Source organism: Coregonus clupeaformis, unplaced genomic scaffold, assembly GCF_020615455.1.
Source record: "Coregonus clupeaformis isolate EN_2021a unplaced genomic scaffold, ASM2061545v1 scaf0125, whole genome shotgun sequence".
NCBI lineage: Eukaryota > Metazoa > Chordata > Actinopteri > Salmoniformes > Salmonidae > Coregonus > Coregonus clupeaformis.
The window spans coordinates 61,584-82,746 of NW_025533580.1; the positions used below are offsets into that span (position 1 = coordinate 61,584).

Consider the following 21,163-nt stretch of genomic DNA (forward strand, 5'->3'; position numbering starts at 1 on the left):
CTCTCTCTCTGTCCCTTTCCTCCTTCACCTCTATGTCTCTGTCCCTTCCCTCCTTCACCTCTATGTCTCTGTCCCTTCCCTCCTTCACCTCTCTCTCTCTGTCCCTTTCCTCCTTCACCTCTATGTCTCTGTCCCTTCCCTCCTTCACCTCTGTCTCTGTCCCCTTCCCTCCTTCACCTCTCTGTCTCTGTCCCTTCCCTCCTTCACCTCTCTGTCTCTGTCCCTTTCCTTCTTCACCTCTCTGTCTTTGTCCCTTTCCTCCTTCACCTCTCTCTCTGTCCCCTTCCCTCCATCACCTCTCTGTCTCTGTCCCGTTTCCTCCTTCACCTCTTCCCCTTTCGTTCTCTGCTACTCCATCCTATCCATCTCCTCCCTGCTCCTGTCCCCTTCACTTGTTTTATTCTGTCCCCTCATCCTTCCCCTCTGTACACCTTCTCTGCTTCCTGTCCTCCACCTTTTCTCCTTCCCTTCTGTCCCCTCTCTGTCTCTTCCACCTTGTCTCCTTCCCTTCTGTCCCCTCTCTGTCTCTTCCACCTTGTCCCTTTCTCTCCATCCTGCACATGCTTTTCCAGAAAGCTCGGCTCCTAGATGTTTATCTCAAACTCCTCCTCTCTCAGGCTTGTCTCTCACCAAGCCTTTGTTTTGTCTCTACAGTATAAACCTAAGTCTCTTAGTGTTTGTTTTGACAGAAGTAATGCTGTAATGCCCTGTAAGTCCCTTATGGTGCTTTTGCATTGAGACTTACCCTCTCACCAGTGGGCCGTCAGTGTTTTATGTTAATGTGGGGTCTAGTGTTATTGTGTTTCCATCACAGCCCTATACTACGAATCAGGTTTGAGGAGTTATCGAGGTAACTTTGGTCAACTCAGAGTTCAACTCGGGATAACCAGTACCACGAAAGTGGCTCACCTTTTAGCCAGGTACATTTCTATGGCAACAAATCCTTCAAAACTAGCCTGCTCCGGTGCAGGCTAACTCTATTTCTCCTGAATAATGCAACTGAGCTGCGAGTTGAGGACCAATTAAATCAGATTCCCTCCCTCTCGCAATGATTGCGTCATCATCCCCTTCATTTGAGGAAGATGACAGATTTTAACAAAATATTTAATCAAACGTTTTTTGTGTTACCATTTTTTTATGTTAAAATACCTATCAAATTACACATTTAGTACTGACAGAATGCATTTGAAATGTCATGCACAGTAAAACTTTTGTATGACAATACAATTATTTAATCGATAGTAGTGGGAAAAAAGGTTATCGTGCATTGATAAGCACACCAAAGACTGCATTAATGATAAGTAATAAAATAAAGACGGCACTTCAACAAGCCTATTTCACACCACAGCCTGCTGAATTTAGATTTCGGCACAAATGAAAATGTGGCACTGACTCGCCCATGCATTGATGTCAGCATTGTCTCAATAAAGGGTTTGGCGTTTGACGTTTGACTAGTGTCGTAGTAAATATTAAAATGTTATAGCTTGGTCTGACTAAAATCTTGTGCATGACCCATTTTAATGTTAGGAGCTTGTTTTCAGTCAATGCTGTTCCTATGCAAGAACAATGGACAGAGCCAATATCTTCTCAAGGACAACTCCCACGCCACAGGCCACAATCTGGTTGCTCCCCACGAGACTTTCCTTTGAGAACATACACACATTCACACACACATCTCCATGCATACGCACACTCATCCTCATGCCTCACGAGTTACGCACACACACAAACTGCACATCTTTCTACTGGTCGGTGCCTAGGGCAGAGGACTCTGCCGTGCACAAAATGGGGCTTCTACTCTGGACAGAGCAGACCCGCCTCCCTACGCTCGGGAACCAATCAAGGGACTAGAAGAAGGACCCCTTCCTTTGTGTTGCATTGTATAAAGTAATGCTGAAAACTCTGTTTTTGATCCCTTTTCAACTGTCTCGATAAGAGGCAACTGAATGGGTCCATGCATGTAGCTTGAGCAGTACCAGCTATCTCTGTTGTTTAATAAACTGCCTTTTGCTTAAACATATTCCTCTCCGTCTAGCGTCGTTGGTTCTGTACTTCCTCTCCTGTATGGTTTCACCAACAAAAATGGTAGCAGAGGATGGTTTTTAATTCGATCTAAAAGTTGGTGCGAGAGGAAAAGGCAAATCATCGATCTAAAAACAGACGGAAGAGTGACCTGAAAATCCTGGAGAAATCAACTATTCGTCTTGGCTCAGGAACCTGATCAGAGCGCTCTTCTAAAAAAGGTATGCAGAGCCTGTTAAAACGAAATCTTGCATATTGTATTATAGACCAATACCAAATTTTGATCAGAAGTACTGAGCGTGAGTATGAATACTTGCTAAATAATTTCCATCCTAAATGAATTAAGGCATACATGAGATATCTCGTACTGTGATTTATATTAATTAATCTATGTGAAGGCATAGTGGAAATCATAGTATAGATCTATGTGGAAGTTAAATCTATGTGAAGGCATAGTGGAATCATAGTATAGATCTATGTGGAAGTTAAATCTATGTGAAGGCATAGTGGAATCATAGTATAGATCTATGTGGAAGTTAAATCTATGTGAAGGCATAGTGGAATCATAGTATAGATCTATGTGGAAGTTAAATCTATGTGAAGGCATAGTGGAATCATAGTATAGATCTATGTGGAAGTTAAATATATGTGAAGGCATAGTGGAATCATAGTATAGATCTATGTGGAAGTTAAATCTATGTGAAGGCATAGTGGAATCATAGTATAGATCTATGTGGAATTTGCTGTGTTTTATATTTTAACGTGTCTGTGTTATATCTTAAACGTGTAATGGATGATGGGAAGTTATAGTGAGACTTATGAGACCGAACACCAATCTGTGGAATTGATTGAATTTGACCTAGGGTTTCAGGAACCAGGGACTGGGGAGACTGATATTGAAGTTGTGCAATGATTCTAGAACAAGCGTGAGATAACTAAAGTGTGGTGCGTGCTGTGTGTAGAAATTACTGCATTGGTATATGTGACTGGAATTCTGACTTTTATGATAATGATTGCACTACACATAATATAAAAACAATCAGCCTCTTTATATACGAGGGTGTCGTACATGAGATAAGTCTGTATTTGATACCGATAATACATCCAAGATAGAGAAAGCAAGATGGCAGGACCAAACATAACCATACCCAAATTCAATGAATACTTAGAACAACGAATGACAGGGAGAGTAATGCCAGGTCCACCAAGGGAGGGAGGTCATATGCCCGCCCTTGATGTACAACAGATAGAAATGACTGATTATGTGTAGAAATTGACGGAATTTTCTGCAGCACTCTCTTCTCAGGTGCAGAAGGCCCAAGAGGGGGAGCTGTCGGGAAGTACGCTGCCGCTGAAGGTAAACGTGGGAGACTGGGTAAGGGTTAAAGTCCACAAGAGAAAGTGGCTGGAACCCAGGTGGACTGGACCGTACGAAGTGAAGGAGGTTACTTCACACTCAGTCCAGGTCAGAGGTAAATCAGGCGCACCCTGGCACCATCTAACACACTGTACTCCAGCCCCCACTCCTTCCAGACCATTGTCTGAAGTAAGAGCTGATTTGAGCAGCGAGAACCAATCCTGACAACACAATGAAGAAACCCTATTGGGAACAACAATCTCACTCAGGGTGAAGAATAACTTTTCCCCCTGGGAGAGATTGGGAGTGTGAATGTTTGTATGTATGTTTTCTGATAGGAATTGGACTCCTGCTGGGCACTCCTTATGAGGGGTTGTTGTGTGAAGCTATTTTGAATTACTTTAAATTTACTTGTAATATAGAAGAGGTGGCTAAGGGATTTTTAACAGTACCAACCATGGGGGGGGAAATCCTCACAAGAGGTCCCAGAATTTACTGGGGACGAGAAATGCTTGATGTAATTAAAATGGAATCCAGAGATAGAAGAAATCTCCATTATATAACGAGGTGGAGGGAGAGGTATGGTTTTGAGGGACGTCTGGACGCAGATAAACTCGAATCCATGCTTAAACAGATACATAAGGTGTGTAAAGGAGAAATAAGCAGTGGAGAGAGAGAGAGAGTAGGAGGGGGCCAGTACCCACTGATAGCCTTACCTAATCTATTGGCGGGGAATGATAGGGGCCCCAGCAACCTTAGATGTATACAGTAATAATAATAATATGCCATTTAGCAGACAGGCCATGAACACAGAGGACGTGGCCAGAGCGGTAGAAAGAATGACCCACCCCATGACAGGAATAGTAAGGTTTGGGCTGCCGTTAGAGGGCAGTGGGTTTCAGGGGATGCCCATAGGACACTTTTGCCATGGGCCGATTACGGAGAGTATGTTGGGAAAATAACTGAATTGTGTAATAGCCTCAGAGAGACATGCAATCCATCAGACAGGAGAGAGGAGAGAGAAGTCCATCCCCCAGCTTTGAGTGTGAGAAAGAGGAAGATAAGGCGTGACTAGTCCTTGAGGGAGAAATAGTAGACTCTAGTGGGGGGAAGACTAAGGAACCCTTTGATCCAAATTGTGAGGTGTTTGAATTGGCTACTATTGACTTAGCACTTCAACAGGAACAGAGAAACCTAATTTGGCATTGACAGTAATGGGTATGAAAATTAATTGGATGATGGGGGTTTTGTGTTGAATTAGAGACAGTGAGACTATTAGTCAATACCTAGGAGAGAAGAGAGGTTACGGTAGCAAAGACAGACAAGAAGGAAATAGTAATAGTGGAGACAGGAGTGAGTGGAAGTGTTACAATTGTGACAAAACGGGACATTTTGCTAGAGAATGTGAGGAACCGTGTAGTTACTGCAAGGAAAGGGCACCAGTTAAGAAACTGTAGGCAGAAGGGGAAGAGAGAAATCAGGAGTCCTCATGACCTGGCTGTTTGGTTGTTGTTTTTTAATTGGGGTTTTCAAATAGAAAACAACACACCTAGTATGATGTTTATAAAGCCTTGTTGTTTCAATTTTGGAGGGTTTTCAGCAGGTCAAGGGTTATAGGTCTTAAAGGTGCACACAGTGAATTTTATGGATTTTTTAGGTTTTGGCTGAGTTTGGGGTATATATGATTTCTTATGAGAATGAATGTCATGAGGACTTAATGAACACTTGGGATAACTAACATTTATGAAATATTTAGAATAATGGTAATTGTTTAGTATACTATGGGATTAAACAGTTCGTTAAATGATTTCAATGGCCTCTGAACTCTGTTTTAACATTCTGGTGTTAATTAATCATCCACACTAGTACATTCTAAAGGCATGAGAGGAAGACTTTAAGATAGTTTATTTTACTAAGTTGAGGGTAATTTATAGTACTGTGAAAATTGTGAAGAATATTATAATTTGGTAATAATATATTTGATTTGAACCATAAATAACAGAAGAGAGAGTGGAGGAATGGCAATTGGATAATGAAATACCAATATTAACTAAAGTGATTGTTTAGGTAGGTGGTAATATTGACACATGGCCAAATCATGTGTCAAAGAGGGGGATGGTTGGATTAAATATTAAATATATACGAAGGAGAGGACAAAATACTTAAAAAAAACAAAACATGTATGATAGTTTATTAACCACACCTGTATGTCAGAGGTTTTGTGCCCCACAGGTGAACTAAAGGAGAAGGTGTGTAACGATCCCGGCAGTCTGAGTCGGGTCCTGTCTGGTGACGGGTGTTTCCTGTTCGTAGTCTCCAGTTTCCCGAGGGTTCGGGAACGCTCCGGGGAGCTCTCTTGTTTTCCGCACCTGCATCCCGTCAGCAATCTGCACACCTGGCCCTCATCATCACCCTTTTTAGGCTCTGGCCAAACATCCAGTTCCTGCCGGATCGTTAGCCATGAACAGTAGGTGTTCTGTGTATCAGTTTAGAGTTTTCTAGCGTGAGTTTTGTTATTTTGTACTTTGTTGAGTTTTTGTGTTCTTACCTCCGTTTTTGTTCCACCTGCAGTCACACGTCCGGGAACCTTCACCCCACCTCTGCCTGATGGTCGGCGGCTGCCGAGCCATCACTGGACCCAGCACTGCACCCCCAACTACTCAACCACGCCGCCCGCTCTGTCCCTGGATTATTCTGCACCTTTTGTCGTATCAAATAAACCCTCACCTTCGTTCAACTCTCCTTGTCCTGGTCTGCTTTTGGGTTCTGGCTGAGGGAACTGTGACAGAACGATCCGGCCAAATATGAACCCAGCGGACCTGGACTCTGTTCGCCATGCCATTACCCAGCAGGAGAAGATGTTGGGCCATCAGAGCATGGTACTACAGGAGATCGCGTTGTCAGTTCGGAACCTTTCTACCGGCCTGACGGAGGTCCAGAACCAACGCCAGTGTCCGGTGGAGGACTCACTACCGGTTTCACCCATCTCGCCTGCCGCTCCTGAAGTTGTGTCCCTCCGTGAGCCCAAGGTTCCGACGCCGGAGAAATATGAGGGGGAGCTGGGAAGATGCCGTTCCTTCCTTATGCAGTGTGGATTAGTGTTCGATCTACAGCCCTACTCTTATGCCACTGACAAGGCTAGGATAGCCTTTTTGATTGAGTTGCTGCGTGGTCGAGGCGCTGGAGTGGGCTTCAGCCGTTTGGGAACGACAGGATCCCTGCATGGCTTCATACCAGGGGTTCACGGCCGAGATGAGGAAGCTCTTCGACCATTCCGTCCGAGGGAGGGACGCAGCTAGGCGTCTGTTTTCTCTTCACCAAGGAACTCGTCAGCGTGGCCGACTTCGTGATCGAGTTCAAGACGTTGGCTGTGGAGAGTGGGTGGAACGAGGAGTCTTTGCAAGCGGCCTTTTACCAGGGCCTGTCGGAGCAGCTCAAGGATGAGTTGATCTCCTATCCGGAGCCTAGTGACCTGGACAGCTTGGTAGCCTTGTCTATTCGGGTGGATAATCGAGTCCGAGAGCGAAGGAGGGAGAAGCAATGGGGTCCGTCCAATCGATCAGCTTCTCAGTTCCCAGTCGGGTCGGGTGGTGGACCAGAACACGTCGATCATTCTCCACCACTAAGGATTAGTGGAGAGGACCTCTCTCCCGATTCTGAACCCATGCAAGTGGGGCGGCAGCGGGTTAACCAAGGAGGAGCGTCAACATAGACGTAAGACCAACTGCTGCCTCTACTGTGGTCGCTCGGGACATTACATCTCCACTTGTTCCCGGCGGTCGTCAAACTGCCCGGCTCGCTAAAGTTGGGAGGACTTTTAGCGAGCCAGTTTCAACCTCTCAGTACCTCTGTCAGACCCCGCTTCCCGGCTACCCTTGTGAACAGGAATCAGAGCTTAGCGCTTAACGCTTTTATCGATTCAGGTGCCGATGGAAGCTTTCTTGATGCCGAGTTGGTGGAACAGCTGGGGCTTTCCAAGGAGCAATTGCCGGAAGCCATTGAAGCGACCACTCTGAACGGCAGTAGTCTGGCACGTATCACGATGAGGACTGAACCCGGTTAAGATGCGGTTGTCGGGGAATCATTCTGAGATGATTTCATGTTTCATTCTGCCGTCTTCCCATGTTCCTCTGGTCCTTGGATACCCCTGGCTGAAGGAACACAATCCCACGTTCGATTGGGTGACGGGCAAGGTAACGAGTTGGAGCCTTGATTGTCATGCTAACTGTCTCAAGACTGCCTGCCCCCATTCGGTTCCCAGTCAGGTGATTGAGGCTAAACCCCCAGATTTGTCCCTGGTTCCCGAGACATATCACGATTTGGGGGAAGTTTTCAGTAAGCAGAAGGCTCTGTCACTTCCTCCCCACCGACCATATGATTGTGCCATCAACCTGGTTCCTGGAGCTGTCTACCCCAAGGGAAGGTTATACAGTATCTCCCGACCTGAACGTGAGGCGTTGGAGACCTACATCAAGGAGTCCCTAGCTGCTGGTCTCGTTCGTCCTCGTCATCACCCCTGGGGGCAGGATTCTTCTTTGTGGGTAAGAAGGATGGCTCTCTTCGACCGTGTATTGATTATCGGGGGTTGAATGACATCACGGTCAAGAACAAGTATCCCCTGCCCTTGATGAGTTCTGCCTTCGACTCCTTACAGGGTGCTACTGTGTTCACCAAGCTAGACCTACGCAATGCGTATCACCTGGTCCGGATCAGAGAGGGGGACGAGTGGTTGACGGGTTTCAATACACCGATGGGTCACTTCGAGTATCAGGTGATGCCGTTTGGACTGACCAATGCTCCAGCGGTATTCCAGAGTATGGTGAACGACGTCCTGAGAGATATGATCGGTCTCTTCGTGTTTGTTTACCTGGATGACATTCTGATCTTCTCGAAGGAACCTTCCGACCACGTCCAGCATGTCCGGCAGGTTCTGCAGCGATTGTTGGAGAATCGCCTGTTCGTGAAGGCCGAGAAGTGCGAGTTTCACGCCCACACTACATCCTTTCTCGGGTACATCATCTCCAGGGGGTGAGATTAGGATGGATCAGGAGAAGGTTAGAGCGGTTCTGGAATGGGTCCAGCCCGGTACGAGATTGCAACTCCAGAGATTTTTGGGGTTTGCGAATTTCTACCGCAGATTCATCCGGGATTACAGCCGTGTGGCCGCTCCATTAACTGCCTTGACTTCCAGTATCAGGACCTTCAAGTGGAATCCGGAGGCGGATCGAGCGTTTCTGGATTTGAAGAGGCGATTCACCAACGCACCGATTCTCTCTCAACCGGACACGGCCCGTCAGTTCGTCGTTGAAGTGGACGCGTCTGATGTGGGAGTTGGCGCTATCCTGTCGCAGCGATGCTCCACGGACAGTAAACTCCATCCCTGCGCCTACTACTCGTCGCCTTTCGCCTGCAGAGAGGAATTACGATGTGGGTAACCGGGAGCTTCTCGCGGTGAAACTTGCCTTGGAGGAGTGGCGCCACTGGTTGGAGGGGGCGGAGCAACCGTTTATTGTCTGGACTGACCACAAGAATCTTGCTTACGTGCAATCGGCTAAACGTCTCAACTCCCCGCCAGGCCAGGTGGGCGTTGTTTTTCGGACGATTCAAGTTTGCCCTGACGTTCCGACCTGGATCTAAGAACGGCAAGGCGGACGCCTTGTCCCGGATGTTCTCCAAGACGGAGGAGAGTGGGTCCAAGACCGAGACTATTCTCCCCCGGAACTGCGTCGTGGGAGCAGTGATGTGGAAGATTGAGGAGGAGGTGCTGGCGGCCCTTCGGACTCAGCCCGGTCCCGGTAACGGTCCACCCGGTCGGTTGTTTGTGCCTGAGTCGGTTCGTCCTGCTGTCCTCAAATGGTCCCCACGCCAGCAAGATGGCTTGTCACCCGGCGTGGCTCGGACTATGGCGTTTCTTCGCAGACGCTTTTGGTGGCCTGCCATGGCCGAGGATACTCGGGGGTTTTGTTGCTGCCTGTCCAGTGTGTGCGCAGAATAAGAGTACCAATCGGCCCAGCTCTGGACTACTTCACCCCCTTCCTATTCCCCGGCGTCCATGGTCGCATCTGGCCCTGGACTTCGTCACGGGGTTGCCCGCTTCTGAGGGGAACACGGTCGTTCTGACTATCGTGGACAGATTCAGCAAGTTCGCCCACTTTGTGCCTATTGCCAAGCTTCCCTCTGCCTCGGAGACGTCCGAGATCCTGGTTAGGGAGGTTTTCAGGGTCCACGGTTTGCCCAGTGATATCGTTTCCGACCGTGGCCCTCAGTTTACCTCTGCTGTCTGGAAGTCCTTCTGTTTGGCCATTGGAGCTACAGTCAGTCTCACATCTGGTTTTCACCCCCAATCCAATGGTCAGGCGGAGAGAGCCAACCAGAAGATGGAATCCACGCTACGCTGTCTGGTCTCTTCCAACCCCACCTCCTGGGCCTCTCAGTTGCCTTGGGTTGAGTATGCCCACAATACTCTCCCTACATCTGCCACTGGGATGTCTCCCTTCCAGTGCCTGTATGGCTACCAACCTCCCCTGTTCCCTTCTCAGGAGAAGGAGCTATCAGTGCCTTCTGTTCAGGCTCATATTCGTCGTTGCCACCGGACCTGGCATCGGGCCAGAAAGGCACTCCTTAGAGGTTCGGATCGGTATCAGCTCCAGGCGAATCGTCGCCGGATCCCCGCTCCCACCTATACTATCGGAGATAGGGTTTGGTTGGCCACACGGGATCTTCCGTTACGGACTGAGTCTAGGAAGTTGTTACCGAAGTTCATTGGTCCGTTTGTGGTGGAGAAGGTGATCAATCCGGTGGCAGTTCGACTCAAACTACCGAGGACGCTCAGAGTCCATCCCACCTTTCATGTCTCCTGCCTCAAGCCTGTCTTCCTCAGTCCTCTGTTGCCTCCTCCGCCTCCTCCTCCTCCTCCTCGGATGATCGGAGGTGGTCCTGCCTACACGGTGCGTCGCATCATGGATTCCAGACGGCGGGGCCGGGGTTTCCCAGTATCTCGTGGACTGGGAGGGGTATGGTCCTGAAGAGAGGAGTTGGATTCCGCGGCGACAGGTCCTAGATGCTGACCTCATCAGGGATTTCTACCGCCTCCATCCTGGCGCTCCGGGAGGTCCGCCCGGTGGCGTTCGTCGGAGGGGGGGTACTGTAACGATCCCGGCAGTCTGAGTCGGGTCCTGTCTGGTGACGGGTGTTTCCTGTTCGTAGTCTCCAGTTTCCCGAGGGTTCGGGAACGCTCCGGGGAGCTCTCTTGTTTTCCGCACCTGCATCCCGTCAGCAATCTGCACACCTGGCCCTCATCATCACCCTTTTTAGGCTCTGGCCAAACATCCAGTTCCTGCCGGATCGTTAGCCATGAACAGTAGGTGTTCTGTGTATCAGTTTAGAGTTTTCTAGCGTGAGTTTTGTTATTTTGTACTTTGTTGAGTTTTTGTGTTCTTACCTCCGTTTTTGTTCCACCTGCAGTCACACGTCCGGAACCTTCACCCCACCTCTGCCTGATGGTCGGCGGCTGCCGAGCCATCACTGGACCCAGCACTGCACCCCCAACTACTCAACCACGCCGCCCGCTCTGTCCCTGGATTATTCTGCACCTTTTGTCGTATCAAATAAACCCTCACCTTCGTTCAACTCTCCTTGTCCTGGTCTGCTTTTGGGTTCTGGCTGAGGGAACTGTGACAAGGTGACCCACTCTATCTAACCAGGAGACTGAATCAGGCCTGGCGGGAAGGGCCCTACCAAGTACTGCCTTTGCCAGCAGAATAGCTGAGAGATCCATCTGGGTGCATGTCACACACTGTACAAAACCAGCTACACCTGACGAACAAACACAGAGTTAGGAGAAAGATCCGATCACCACTATGGTTCGGGGGTTGCCTCCTTAACGAAGATTCCCTTACCCTGTCTGATCATCCCTGTGTGAGTTCGATAGAAGGTAAAGCAATGGGTTGGCCTCTGGCATCTGACATGTTCTCAGGGCAAGGGTGGGGATTCACAGGTCTCCCGACGGTAGGTAGCTGTCTGATTGTGGGGGGCCATATTCCTAACACACACGGACCCTCCTGTTTCAGCCAGAAGTGGTAGTTAACCTAACACAAGTTGAAAAGGCATAGGAGACAGCTAGACGTAGGGGAAAGGGGAAATTCTAGAGTAAACCTCTCTGAGGGAGGTAGTGAGACCGGGGCTGTGATAAAGATAGTGCAAAACTATGGACCTGGAGGAAGTAGTACAGGTGGAAACGGGTATAGAAATCTTAACCTGTGGTTGGAATGGATTCAGTATACGGAAAAAAACTATGTCTAAAGAGGACTGTTTTGCCTGTAGGACAGCCAAACCAGGGATAACAACTACTCCGTTCCCCTTGACAGGCTTTAACTCTCTGTCAGGTTTTTCCTCCATGCAAGCCACCTGGGAATGTGGTGAAAGAGTCTTATGGTAACTTGCACTATCTGTTTCCCCCGATAACAAAATCATCCCGACCTGGGTTGCCTCAGTTTGAAGTCACAGGGGATTCTAAATTGTTTTTCTAGGACTAGTAAGGATAGGATACAGGGTAGGGCATCTTAGCTCCTGCTCCCACACAGAGAATATCACAACTAAAAGAGACCATGATTAATCTCTCCTCTTTGTTGCAGCCAGAGGATTATAGGAGCCAAAAAACCAGACCCGTGCTGACATCTGATGGATGTGTGGTGATAACTGATTGTGAACTCACCTACATAAGCAAACAATCAAACGTGTCAGAGACTGGTGAGTTGTCACATAGAAAGTAGGACCTCCTCCCGGGATCCTTTGATGAAAGGATATATATTGATGGGATCCACAATCAGATCGCAGCTGGGTTTGAATCAAGTATTTTCTGGTGGTCAAACAATTAATAAAAATGTAAATTGGATAAATTATATTTAATATAACCAGCAAAAGATTTATTAACCACACTCGTGATGCAATAAAGGGATTAGCTGAGCAGACAGCGGCAACTAGCTTAATGACATGGCAGAATAGAATAGCTTTAGATATGCTTTTGGCTGAGCGGGACGGGGTTTGTGTTCTGTTTGGATATATGTGTTGTACTTTCATCTCCAACAATATAGCACCGGACGGGCCCGTGACCAAAGCGCTTGAGTGACCATCACCACGCTGGCGAACGAACTGGTTGAGAACTCTGGTATTGATAGCTCCATAAACGGTTGGTTTGATAACATATTTGGTAAATGGAAAACTATTGTTGTGACTATTCTGGGTGAAGTTATGGCCTCTATGGGTATACTTGTTCTTTGTGGATGTTGCCTTATTTCCTGGCTGAGTGACTGGTTTGGTGAGTACTCTTCTATGGTGGTTACTGGATTTCTGACCCTAGTGATTGTGTTTTTGCTGTTAATGTGTTGTGCTGCTTGCATCGTCCCCTGTCTCAGGAGGTCAGTGGTAGGAGTGGTGCAGGCGTCGGGTATGATGCTGTTGTTACCGGCCCAGGATGATGCAGGTGACTCTGCTACTGACTCTGAGACCAAGCTGGATGATCCATGTTTTGCCTAGTAAAATACATACACGCATTTATTTTCAGTTCTTGCTCATTTATTACCTTATGTTTTTACTAACCACTGTGATTGTTTATTCTTCCTGATGTGAAGGTAAAGGATTCCTGGGTGGCTGGTAGCCAACTCAGTACATGTTAGGTGTAGGGGAGGAATAGAGGGTTAAAATTATTATTTTTATTTTTTATTAACATTAAATGTTGTGATTTAATTTCCATATCCTGTTATTCTTAAGGGTGATTATACTCTGTTTAGAGTGACACCATAAAATTGTTGGGTTTTATTTTTTGGATCTGTATGTGATGAATAGCTTGGAAGGAATGCATTAATGAGGAGCACTGTACTGATATGGATTGTTTCACATAACAGGCTGATAAGAACACTCTCTCTTTGTTGTCTGTGAAACTGTCCTTGAACATGGGTACATGGAGTACAGTTTTTGGGGGTGTCTTTTGGGTGCTGACTGTTGTACTATTAATAAAAACGTCGATAGAATTAACTACATACATTAATGTCCAGAAATGAGAAAACTGGACTCAACAAGGTTTTGAGGCTGTTCATGGACAACTAGCTGCAACTTCATTAATGGCTTTTCAGAATAGAATTGCTGTTGATATGTTACTTGCTGAAAGAGGGGGTGTGTGTGCTATGTTCGGGGAACAATGTTGTACTTTTATTCCTAATAATACTGCTGCAGATGGAAGCTTGACAATTGCTCTAGAAGGTTTGAGGACTCTTAATGGTAAAATGAAGAGCCACTCAGGGGTGGATACTTCAATGTGGGACTCTTGGATGGATGCGTTTGGTAAATATAAAACGCTTGTTTCTTCTATACTTGTATCCATCTCTGTTTTTGCTGCAATTCTAGTGCTTTGTGGATGCTGTTGCATTCCATGCATACGGACGCTGACAACCAGGATTATAACCACCGCTATTGATCCAAATCCTGCAGATAACGGTCAGATGTTTCCTTTGCTTGCTATTGACGATGCTGACCAAGGATATCTGGATGATGAATAGCATCTAAGCTTTTTGTCACGTCTCTTGTGAGATGTGAAGAGGGGGAATGTAAAACTTTATCTTCTGATAAAGTTTTCCCTATTTTGCCAATTGCAGCATTTAAGCTTTTTGTCACGTCTCTTGTGAGACGTGAAGAGGGGGAATGTAAAACTTTATCTTCTGATAAAGTTTTCCCTATTTTGCCAATTGCAGCATTTAAGCTTTATGTCACGTCTCTTGTGAGACGTGAAGAGGGGGAATGTAAAAACTTTATCTTCTGATAAAGTTTCCCTATTTTGCCAATTACACTGTTAGCTTGTGTCACGTCTCAAGTTTTCCTTCTTTACTGTTACTTGGTCACGTCTCTGGGGAGACGTGAAGAGGGGGATTTGTCGTAGTAAATATTAAAATGTTATAGCTTGGTCTGACTAAAATCTTGTGCATGACCCATTTTAATGTTAGGAGCTTGTTTTCAGTCAATGCTGTTCCTATGCAAGAACAATGGACAGAGCCAATATCTTCTCAAGGACAACTCCCACGCCACAGGCCACAATCTGGTTGCTCCCCACGAGACTTTCCTTTGAGAACATACACACATTCACACACACATCTCCATGCATACGCACACTCATCCTCATGCCTCACGAGTTACGCACACACACAAAGTGCACATCTTTCTACTGGTCGGGTGCCTAGGGCAGAGGACTCTGCCGTGCACAAAATGGGGCTTCTACTCTGGACAGAGCAGACCCGCCTCCTACGCTTCGGGAACCAATCAAGGGACTAGAAGAAGGACCCCTTCCTTTGTGTTGCATTGTATAAAGTAATGCTGAAAACTCTGTTTTTGATCCCTTTTCAACTGTCTCGATAAGAGGCAACTGAATGGGTCCATGCATGTAGCTTGAGCAGTACCAGCTATCTCTGTTGTTTAATAAACTGCCTTTTGCTTAAACATATTCCTCTCCGTCTAGCGTCGTTGGTTCTGTACTTCCTCTCCTGTATGGTTTCACCAACACTAGCCATGTGTGACATGCAAACGCAGTTACAAGCCTGCTAGAGTTAGCGGCAGGCGGACGAGACATATTCACGGTCGTAGTACAGATAAAGCCTGAGCTGGAATGTGAAGCTAACTGAAGCTGGCTAGCTTTAGAAAACCCTAGATCTAGCTTGCTTCGTAGTATACCACTCAGGAGTGTGACACTTAAGACTAGAATCAACAACCTCTGCATCATTCAAGACTGTTGCTTTGTGAGAAGGTGTTAAAGTTCACAGTTAGCCATTGTTATGTACCGTGCATTCGTAAAGTATTCAGACCCCTTGACTTTTTCCACATTTTGTTACGTTACAGCCATATTCTAAAATGCATTAAATAAATAAAAATCCTCATCAGTCTACACACAATACCTCATAATGACAAAGCGAAAGCAGGTTTTTAGAATTCTTTCAAATGTATTAAAACAAAAAACAGAAATACCTTATTTACATAAGTATTCAGACCCTTTGCTATTAGAATCGAAATTGAGGTCAGGTGCATCCTGCTTCCATTGATCATCCTTGAGATGTTTCTACAACTTGATTGGAGTCCACCTGTGGTAAATTCAATTCATTGGACATGATTTGGAAAGGCACATACCTGTCTATATAAGGTCCCACAGTTGCCAGTGCATGTCAGAGCAAAACCCAATCCATGAGGTCGAAGGAATTGTCCGTAGAGCTCCGAATTGCGTCGAGGCACAGATCTGGGAAAGGGTACCAAAAAGATTCTGCAGTATTGAAGGTCCCCAAGAACACAGTGGCCTCCATCATTCTTAATTGGAAGAAGTTTGGAACCACCAAGACTCTTCCTAGAGCTGGCTGCCCGGCCAAACTGAGCAATCGGGGGAGAAGGGCCTTGGTCAGGGAGGTGACCAAGAACCCAATGGTCACTCTGACAGAGCTCCAGAGTTCCTCTGTAGAGATGGGAGAATCTTCCAGAAGGACAACCATCTCTGCAGCACTCCACCAATCAGGCCTTTATGGTAGAGTGGCCAGACGGAAGCCACTCCTCAGTAAAAGGCACATGACAGCCCGCTTGGAGTTTGCCAAAAGGCACCTAAAGGACTCTCAGACCATAACAAACAAGATTCTCTGGTCTGATGAAAACAAGATTGAACTCTTTGGCCTGAATGCCAAACGTCACATCTGGAGGAAACCTGGCTCCATCCCTACGGTGAAGCATGGTGGTGGCAGCATCATGCCGTGGGGATGTCTTTCAGTGGCAGGGACTGGGAGACTAGTCAGGATCGAGGGAAAGATGAACGGAGCAAATTACAGAGAGATCCTTGATGAAAACCTGCTCCAGAGCCCTGAGAGGATCTGCAGAGAAGAATGGGAGAAACTCCCCAAATACAGGTGTGCCAAGCTCGTAGTGTCATACCCAAGAAGACTTGAGGCTGTAATCGCAGCCAAAGGTGCTTCAACAAAGTACTGAATAAAGGGTCTGAATACTTATGTAAATTTGATATTTTCGTTTTTTATTTTTAATACATTTGCCAAAATTTATAAAAACCTGTTTTTGCTTTGTCATTATGGGGTATTGTGTGTAGATTGATGAGGGAAAAAAACAATTTAATCAATTTCAGAATAAGGCTGTAACGTAACAAAATGTGGAAAAAGTGAAGAGGTCTGAATACTTTCTGAATGCACTGTAAAGGCCAGCTGAAAAGTAGCCAGGGCCTTGCCTCCATGTTACAGCAGGTCCGCCAGAGTCTCAATTTTTCTTGTGGTAGTGTAGTTTGTGTCCTTCTCCTCCCCCCTTTCCTCCTCACACATTTTTTTGTGCCTGTGCTTGCTATAAGTAATTAGGTAAGCAATTGGCCCAGGGTAGGGGAGGGAATGGCCGGCAGGGATGTAGCTCAGTTGGTAGAGCATGGTGTTTGCAATGCCAGGGTTGTGGGTTCGATTCCCACAGGGGGTATGAAAAATAAAAAAAATATGTATGCACTCACTAACTGTAAGTCGCTCTGGATAAGAGCATCTGCTAAATGACTAAAATGTAAATGAATGAAAACACATTACTATTGACATTTTGACCATGGTTTAGTTTAGTTACAACAGTATGTAACCCAATTGTTAAATTGAGTGTTTTTATCAAAATGTACACACAACGTCACAAGGACATAAACTGCACTCTTTGTAGAACAACCTTTTACATATTTGGGTTGGGACGATCCCAAATTGCTTCAATAATCACAAAGGTTGGTAAAATAACATTATGCCAGAGATAACTTTTGTTATTTTGAGGTGGATGTGTGAGTTGACAATGTTTGTTCCTCCTATGCCTATTCTGTAGGCCATCTATAACCATCCCTCTTTCTCCTCTCCCAATTAACCCTTACTTCTGATTCTTACCTGTTCCTATCTAACTCTGTCAAAGGAGGATTTTATCTTCTCTATAAATATACCCAGTGAGCTTGTTTATTGGATTACCAATACCCCGCCCTGCTCCAGTCTGAGCCAATTACCATCACCCCCATCACTCAGAGAATTACTACCCCTCCCCTCCTCACAAAAACAATCCCTGGCCTCTGACCTGTATTCTCTGAGCTTCTCCAGATAGAAGTTGCTCACAGTCCCAGTGTTAGATCCCTGACCTGGCGATACCCACAGGCCCAGTGTTAAGATTCCTGACCTGGAGATACCCACAGGCCCAGTGTTAGATTCCTGACCTGGAGATACCCACAGGCCCAGTGTTCGATTCCTGACCTGGAGATACCCACAGGCCCAGTGTTCGATTCCTGACCTGGAGATACCCACAGGCCCAGTGTTAGATTTCTGACCTGGACATACCCACAGGCCCGTGTTAGATTCCTGACCTGGACATACCCACAGGCCCAGTGTTAGATTCCTGACCTGGAGATACCCACAGGCCCAGTGTTAGATTCCTGACCTGGACATACCCACAGGCCCAGTGTTAGATTCCTGACCTGGACATACCCACAGGCCCAGTGTTAGATTCCTGACCTGGACATACCCACAGGCCCAGTGTTAGATTCCTGACCTGGACATACCCACTGTTTGTGATAGTAAAGGCATCTGCTAACTAACGGTTACAGTAACAGCTCTAATACGGAATTTCCACCTCAGACTTACTCAGCACCAGTGTGTTGTCAGTGTTTATGTTAATGTAAGCTCTAGTGTTATTTTGTTTCCATCAGGAATGACTTGGGGCGAAAAGGGAGGAATAGACTATCAACGACTTGTAAAGAGCAGAATCAACAACCTCTGTGTCATCAAGACAGTTGCTTTGTGAGAAGGTGTCCAATTTGTAAGTCGCTCTGGATAAGAGCGTCTGCTAAATGACTTAAATGTAAATGTAAATGTATTAACCATAGAAATGTGTTTACCCATTTCCAGTTAACCATTGTCATGCAAATTAAGGCTGAAAAGTATCAGTGGCCAGATCTTGGCCCCAAGTCAAAGCAGGACCGTCGAGGCCATGGCCCAGTGAGACACAGGTGCCGGTCCGTGAAAATGAAACATAAAAGTCTGAGCCCTTTGGGTAAAACACTGGGGTAAATCTCAGGTGGAAACATGGCAATATTATATGTGCTTCATGGCTTCAGATCAACATTGGCACGTTTGTTCGTAAACAGTCGTATTAGCTACATGCCAGGAAACCCCTCCGTTACACAAGTAGTTAATTGAGTCAACGTCTGTGTCTGTCTGTCTGTCTGTGGTAGGGATGTCTTCTGGTCTTCAGACAGACGCGAGCCTCATTCTGTGGCCTGGGAGGAGGATCATCCTGGGTTCTTACTGACACACATAGGTAATACGGCTGAACCTCCGTGACCTCTTAATCTCTGTCATCCATAGGTCTGCATTGGCCAATTACCTCCCAGTACCTTATGGATAACAAAATTCAGGCTGTTGATATATTTTTCCTGACCATAGCAAACCGCAAGAAGCAGTACACTGAAAAGCATATTCCATACAGTTAAAAACAGTACTACTGTACTTATAAAGTCTCATGCCTCAGGGTCAAAATAAGCAGCTATAAACCCTGAATATGAGCACAGGGGTAGAAAAAGGAGTTCTAAAGCTTTTTATGAACATACTCAAATTCAACATTGCTAATGTGATTTCTTTGCAGTAGAATAGCGCAGAAAGAGCACTTAAAGAGAGGAAGTGATATTGGAAACAAGGAGAGGGAAACCTTTTAAGAAGTAGAAAAAACAAACTCTAGGTCTACCCAAACAATGCCTTGGTGGGACACAACCCAAACCTTTAGAGAGAGAGAGGGAGGGAAAGAGGAAGGGAGGGGGCCTAGATAAATACCAGTTAATGGGTCATAATGAGGCTTAATGGCAGACGAGACCTTCCTACTGAATACACAGAACCAGTAGAAATAAACAAATGATAACAACAATCATAACAACTGCGTCCGCCTCCATCTTTGTTGGCCTCAGGTTGTGACGCACTTGATAAAGGTGACAAGCGATATGTCGTCGGCTCCCATTTCTTGAGAATCTCCCCACAGAGAAAGTCAACACAGTTTGGCCTTTACTGAAGACGAGAAAACCCATACATTTGGACTCTTGAGTAATCAAATTATTTTCATGAATGTAAAGGATGTCCATAGACCAACAATTGACACATCAACCAATGTGCTCTTTGGTCCAATATTGATAGGAAGCCATCAAGGTGAGTATTTATTTTCTCTGAAATTAAATAGTTTTCTTTCTCTTTAAAAGCAGTGTTTTTTTTCACTCTTTATTGAATGCTTGAGCTAAAGCTCTAGAGTCATGTGATATTGATTAGGGACTTCTAAAGCCTGAGAAGTAAAGACAAATATATCTATATGAAGATATTCTGAAGCAATAAAGAAAACAATTATCACATTACATAGACAAAGGTGATCTATGTAATATATTTGTTTGTTACTGGTTGTTGTCACAGATCTATTTCATTATATTGCATTTTGATCATATCATTCAATAGGAACAAATATTCTTTGTAAAAAATATACTGCAGATGAGGTGAACACATCTCCATCCATGTGCTTTAACTGACTACTTTGTGGCATAGGACTGGACACAAGACTGGACACAAGACTGGACACAAGACTGGACACAAGACTGGACACAGGACACAAAGCCAAGAGAGCAACAAAGCAAAGAGAAACGTTCAAAAGGAGTAACGAAGACATTTACAGAAGCTACTAACGGATTGCGAAAGAGACATCTAAAAGCTAACAACAAAGATGGACACCCTGGATCCCTCCGCCCTACCAGGGGCCACCTCCGCTGTGACCTATGACTCCAAATCAGAGATGGTGACCCTACCAGGAGGGGTCGTCTCCGTGGCAGGCATCACCGTGATAACCGGGGGCGCTGAACTGTCCTGTGGCTCCTGCATGCTAGCCTTCGGTGTTTGGGGCACTCTGGTTGGCCTGAGCGTGGTTTCCCTGGGACTATGGGACCAATCAGTGCAGGTCGGGGGCCGGACCTCGCACCTCCTGGGGCTGGGATTGGTGGTTCTGTCCATCAGTTTTGGGGTGGTGGGCAGTGTGGTGGGCATTCGCTTCCTGACGAAGAGGAGGAGAGAGATAACGAGGGAGGAGAGGGAGGATGGGAAGGTGGTGCTCATAGGGGAGAGAGGGAGGAGTGTTATAAAAACTGTGACTGTGTAAAAATGAAAAAAAGAGAGAGGGGATGAGGGATGTTTTAAAGTCATGATTATTGCACATAGTGGTCTGGCTATGTTGCACACTGTCACACTTTAGCATTTAGTGGAAGAACACTCATGTTTGATATCTATGTTATGAACTTGTTTAACACCATAATAATGTATTTTTGTTGAGTAATTTGAAGATAAAATATTTGACAATCTCTGGCTCCATGTGTTAATGCCCCTTCTTTCCCCCTTGTTCTGGTGTCACATAAACAGACCTGTTCTATCTCTCTTTCTCTTCTCCCTCCTCTTCATCTTCCTCAATCTCCCTCGTCAATCTGGGTGGAATGCAACAGGAAAGGGTGACGATGAGAGGTTTCCTGTGGAAAACAAAACACCATTTTCTATGTGATGCAAGTAGTTTAGTAGATTACTTTTCACATGGTCATTGCATGTCACTCTTCACTCTTTCTGTAGTCAGACAGGCCTACCGCTTAATGATGAGCTTGGAGGGCACTATGGTGTTGAAGGCTGAGCTGTAGTTGATGAACAGCATTCTTACATAGGTATTTATCTTGTCCAGGTGGGATAGGGCAGTGTG

General features: G+C 46.0%; 1 protein-coding gene across 1 annotated transcript; it reads left to right on the forward strand.

Moving 5' to 3' along the window:
• Nucleotides 1-19,293: 19,293 nt before the first annotated feature.
• LOC121556491 (transmembrane protein 100) lies at nucleotides 19,294-20,780 on the forward strand. The gene is made up of 2 exons (XM_041870378.2): nucleotides 19,294-19,593; nucleotides 19,978-20,780. Exon 2 carries the CDS (start codon nucleotides 20,153-20,155, stop codon nucleotides 20,579-20,581), a length of 429 nt encoding a protein of 142 aa, XP_041726312.1. The 5' UTR covers nucleotides 19,294-19,593; nucleotides 19,978-20,152; the 3' UTR covers nucleotides 20,582-20,780.
• The last annotated feature ends 383 nt before the right edge of the window (nucleotides 20,781-21,163 follow it).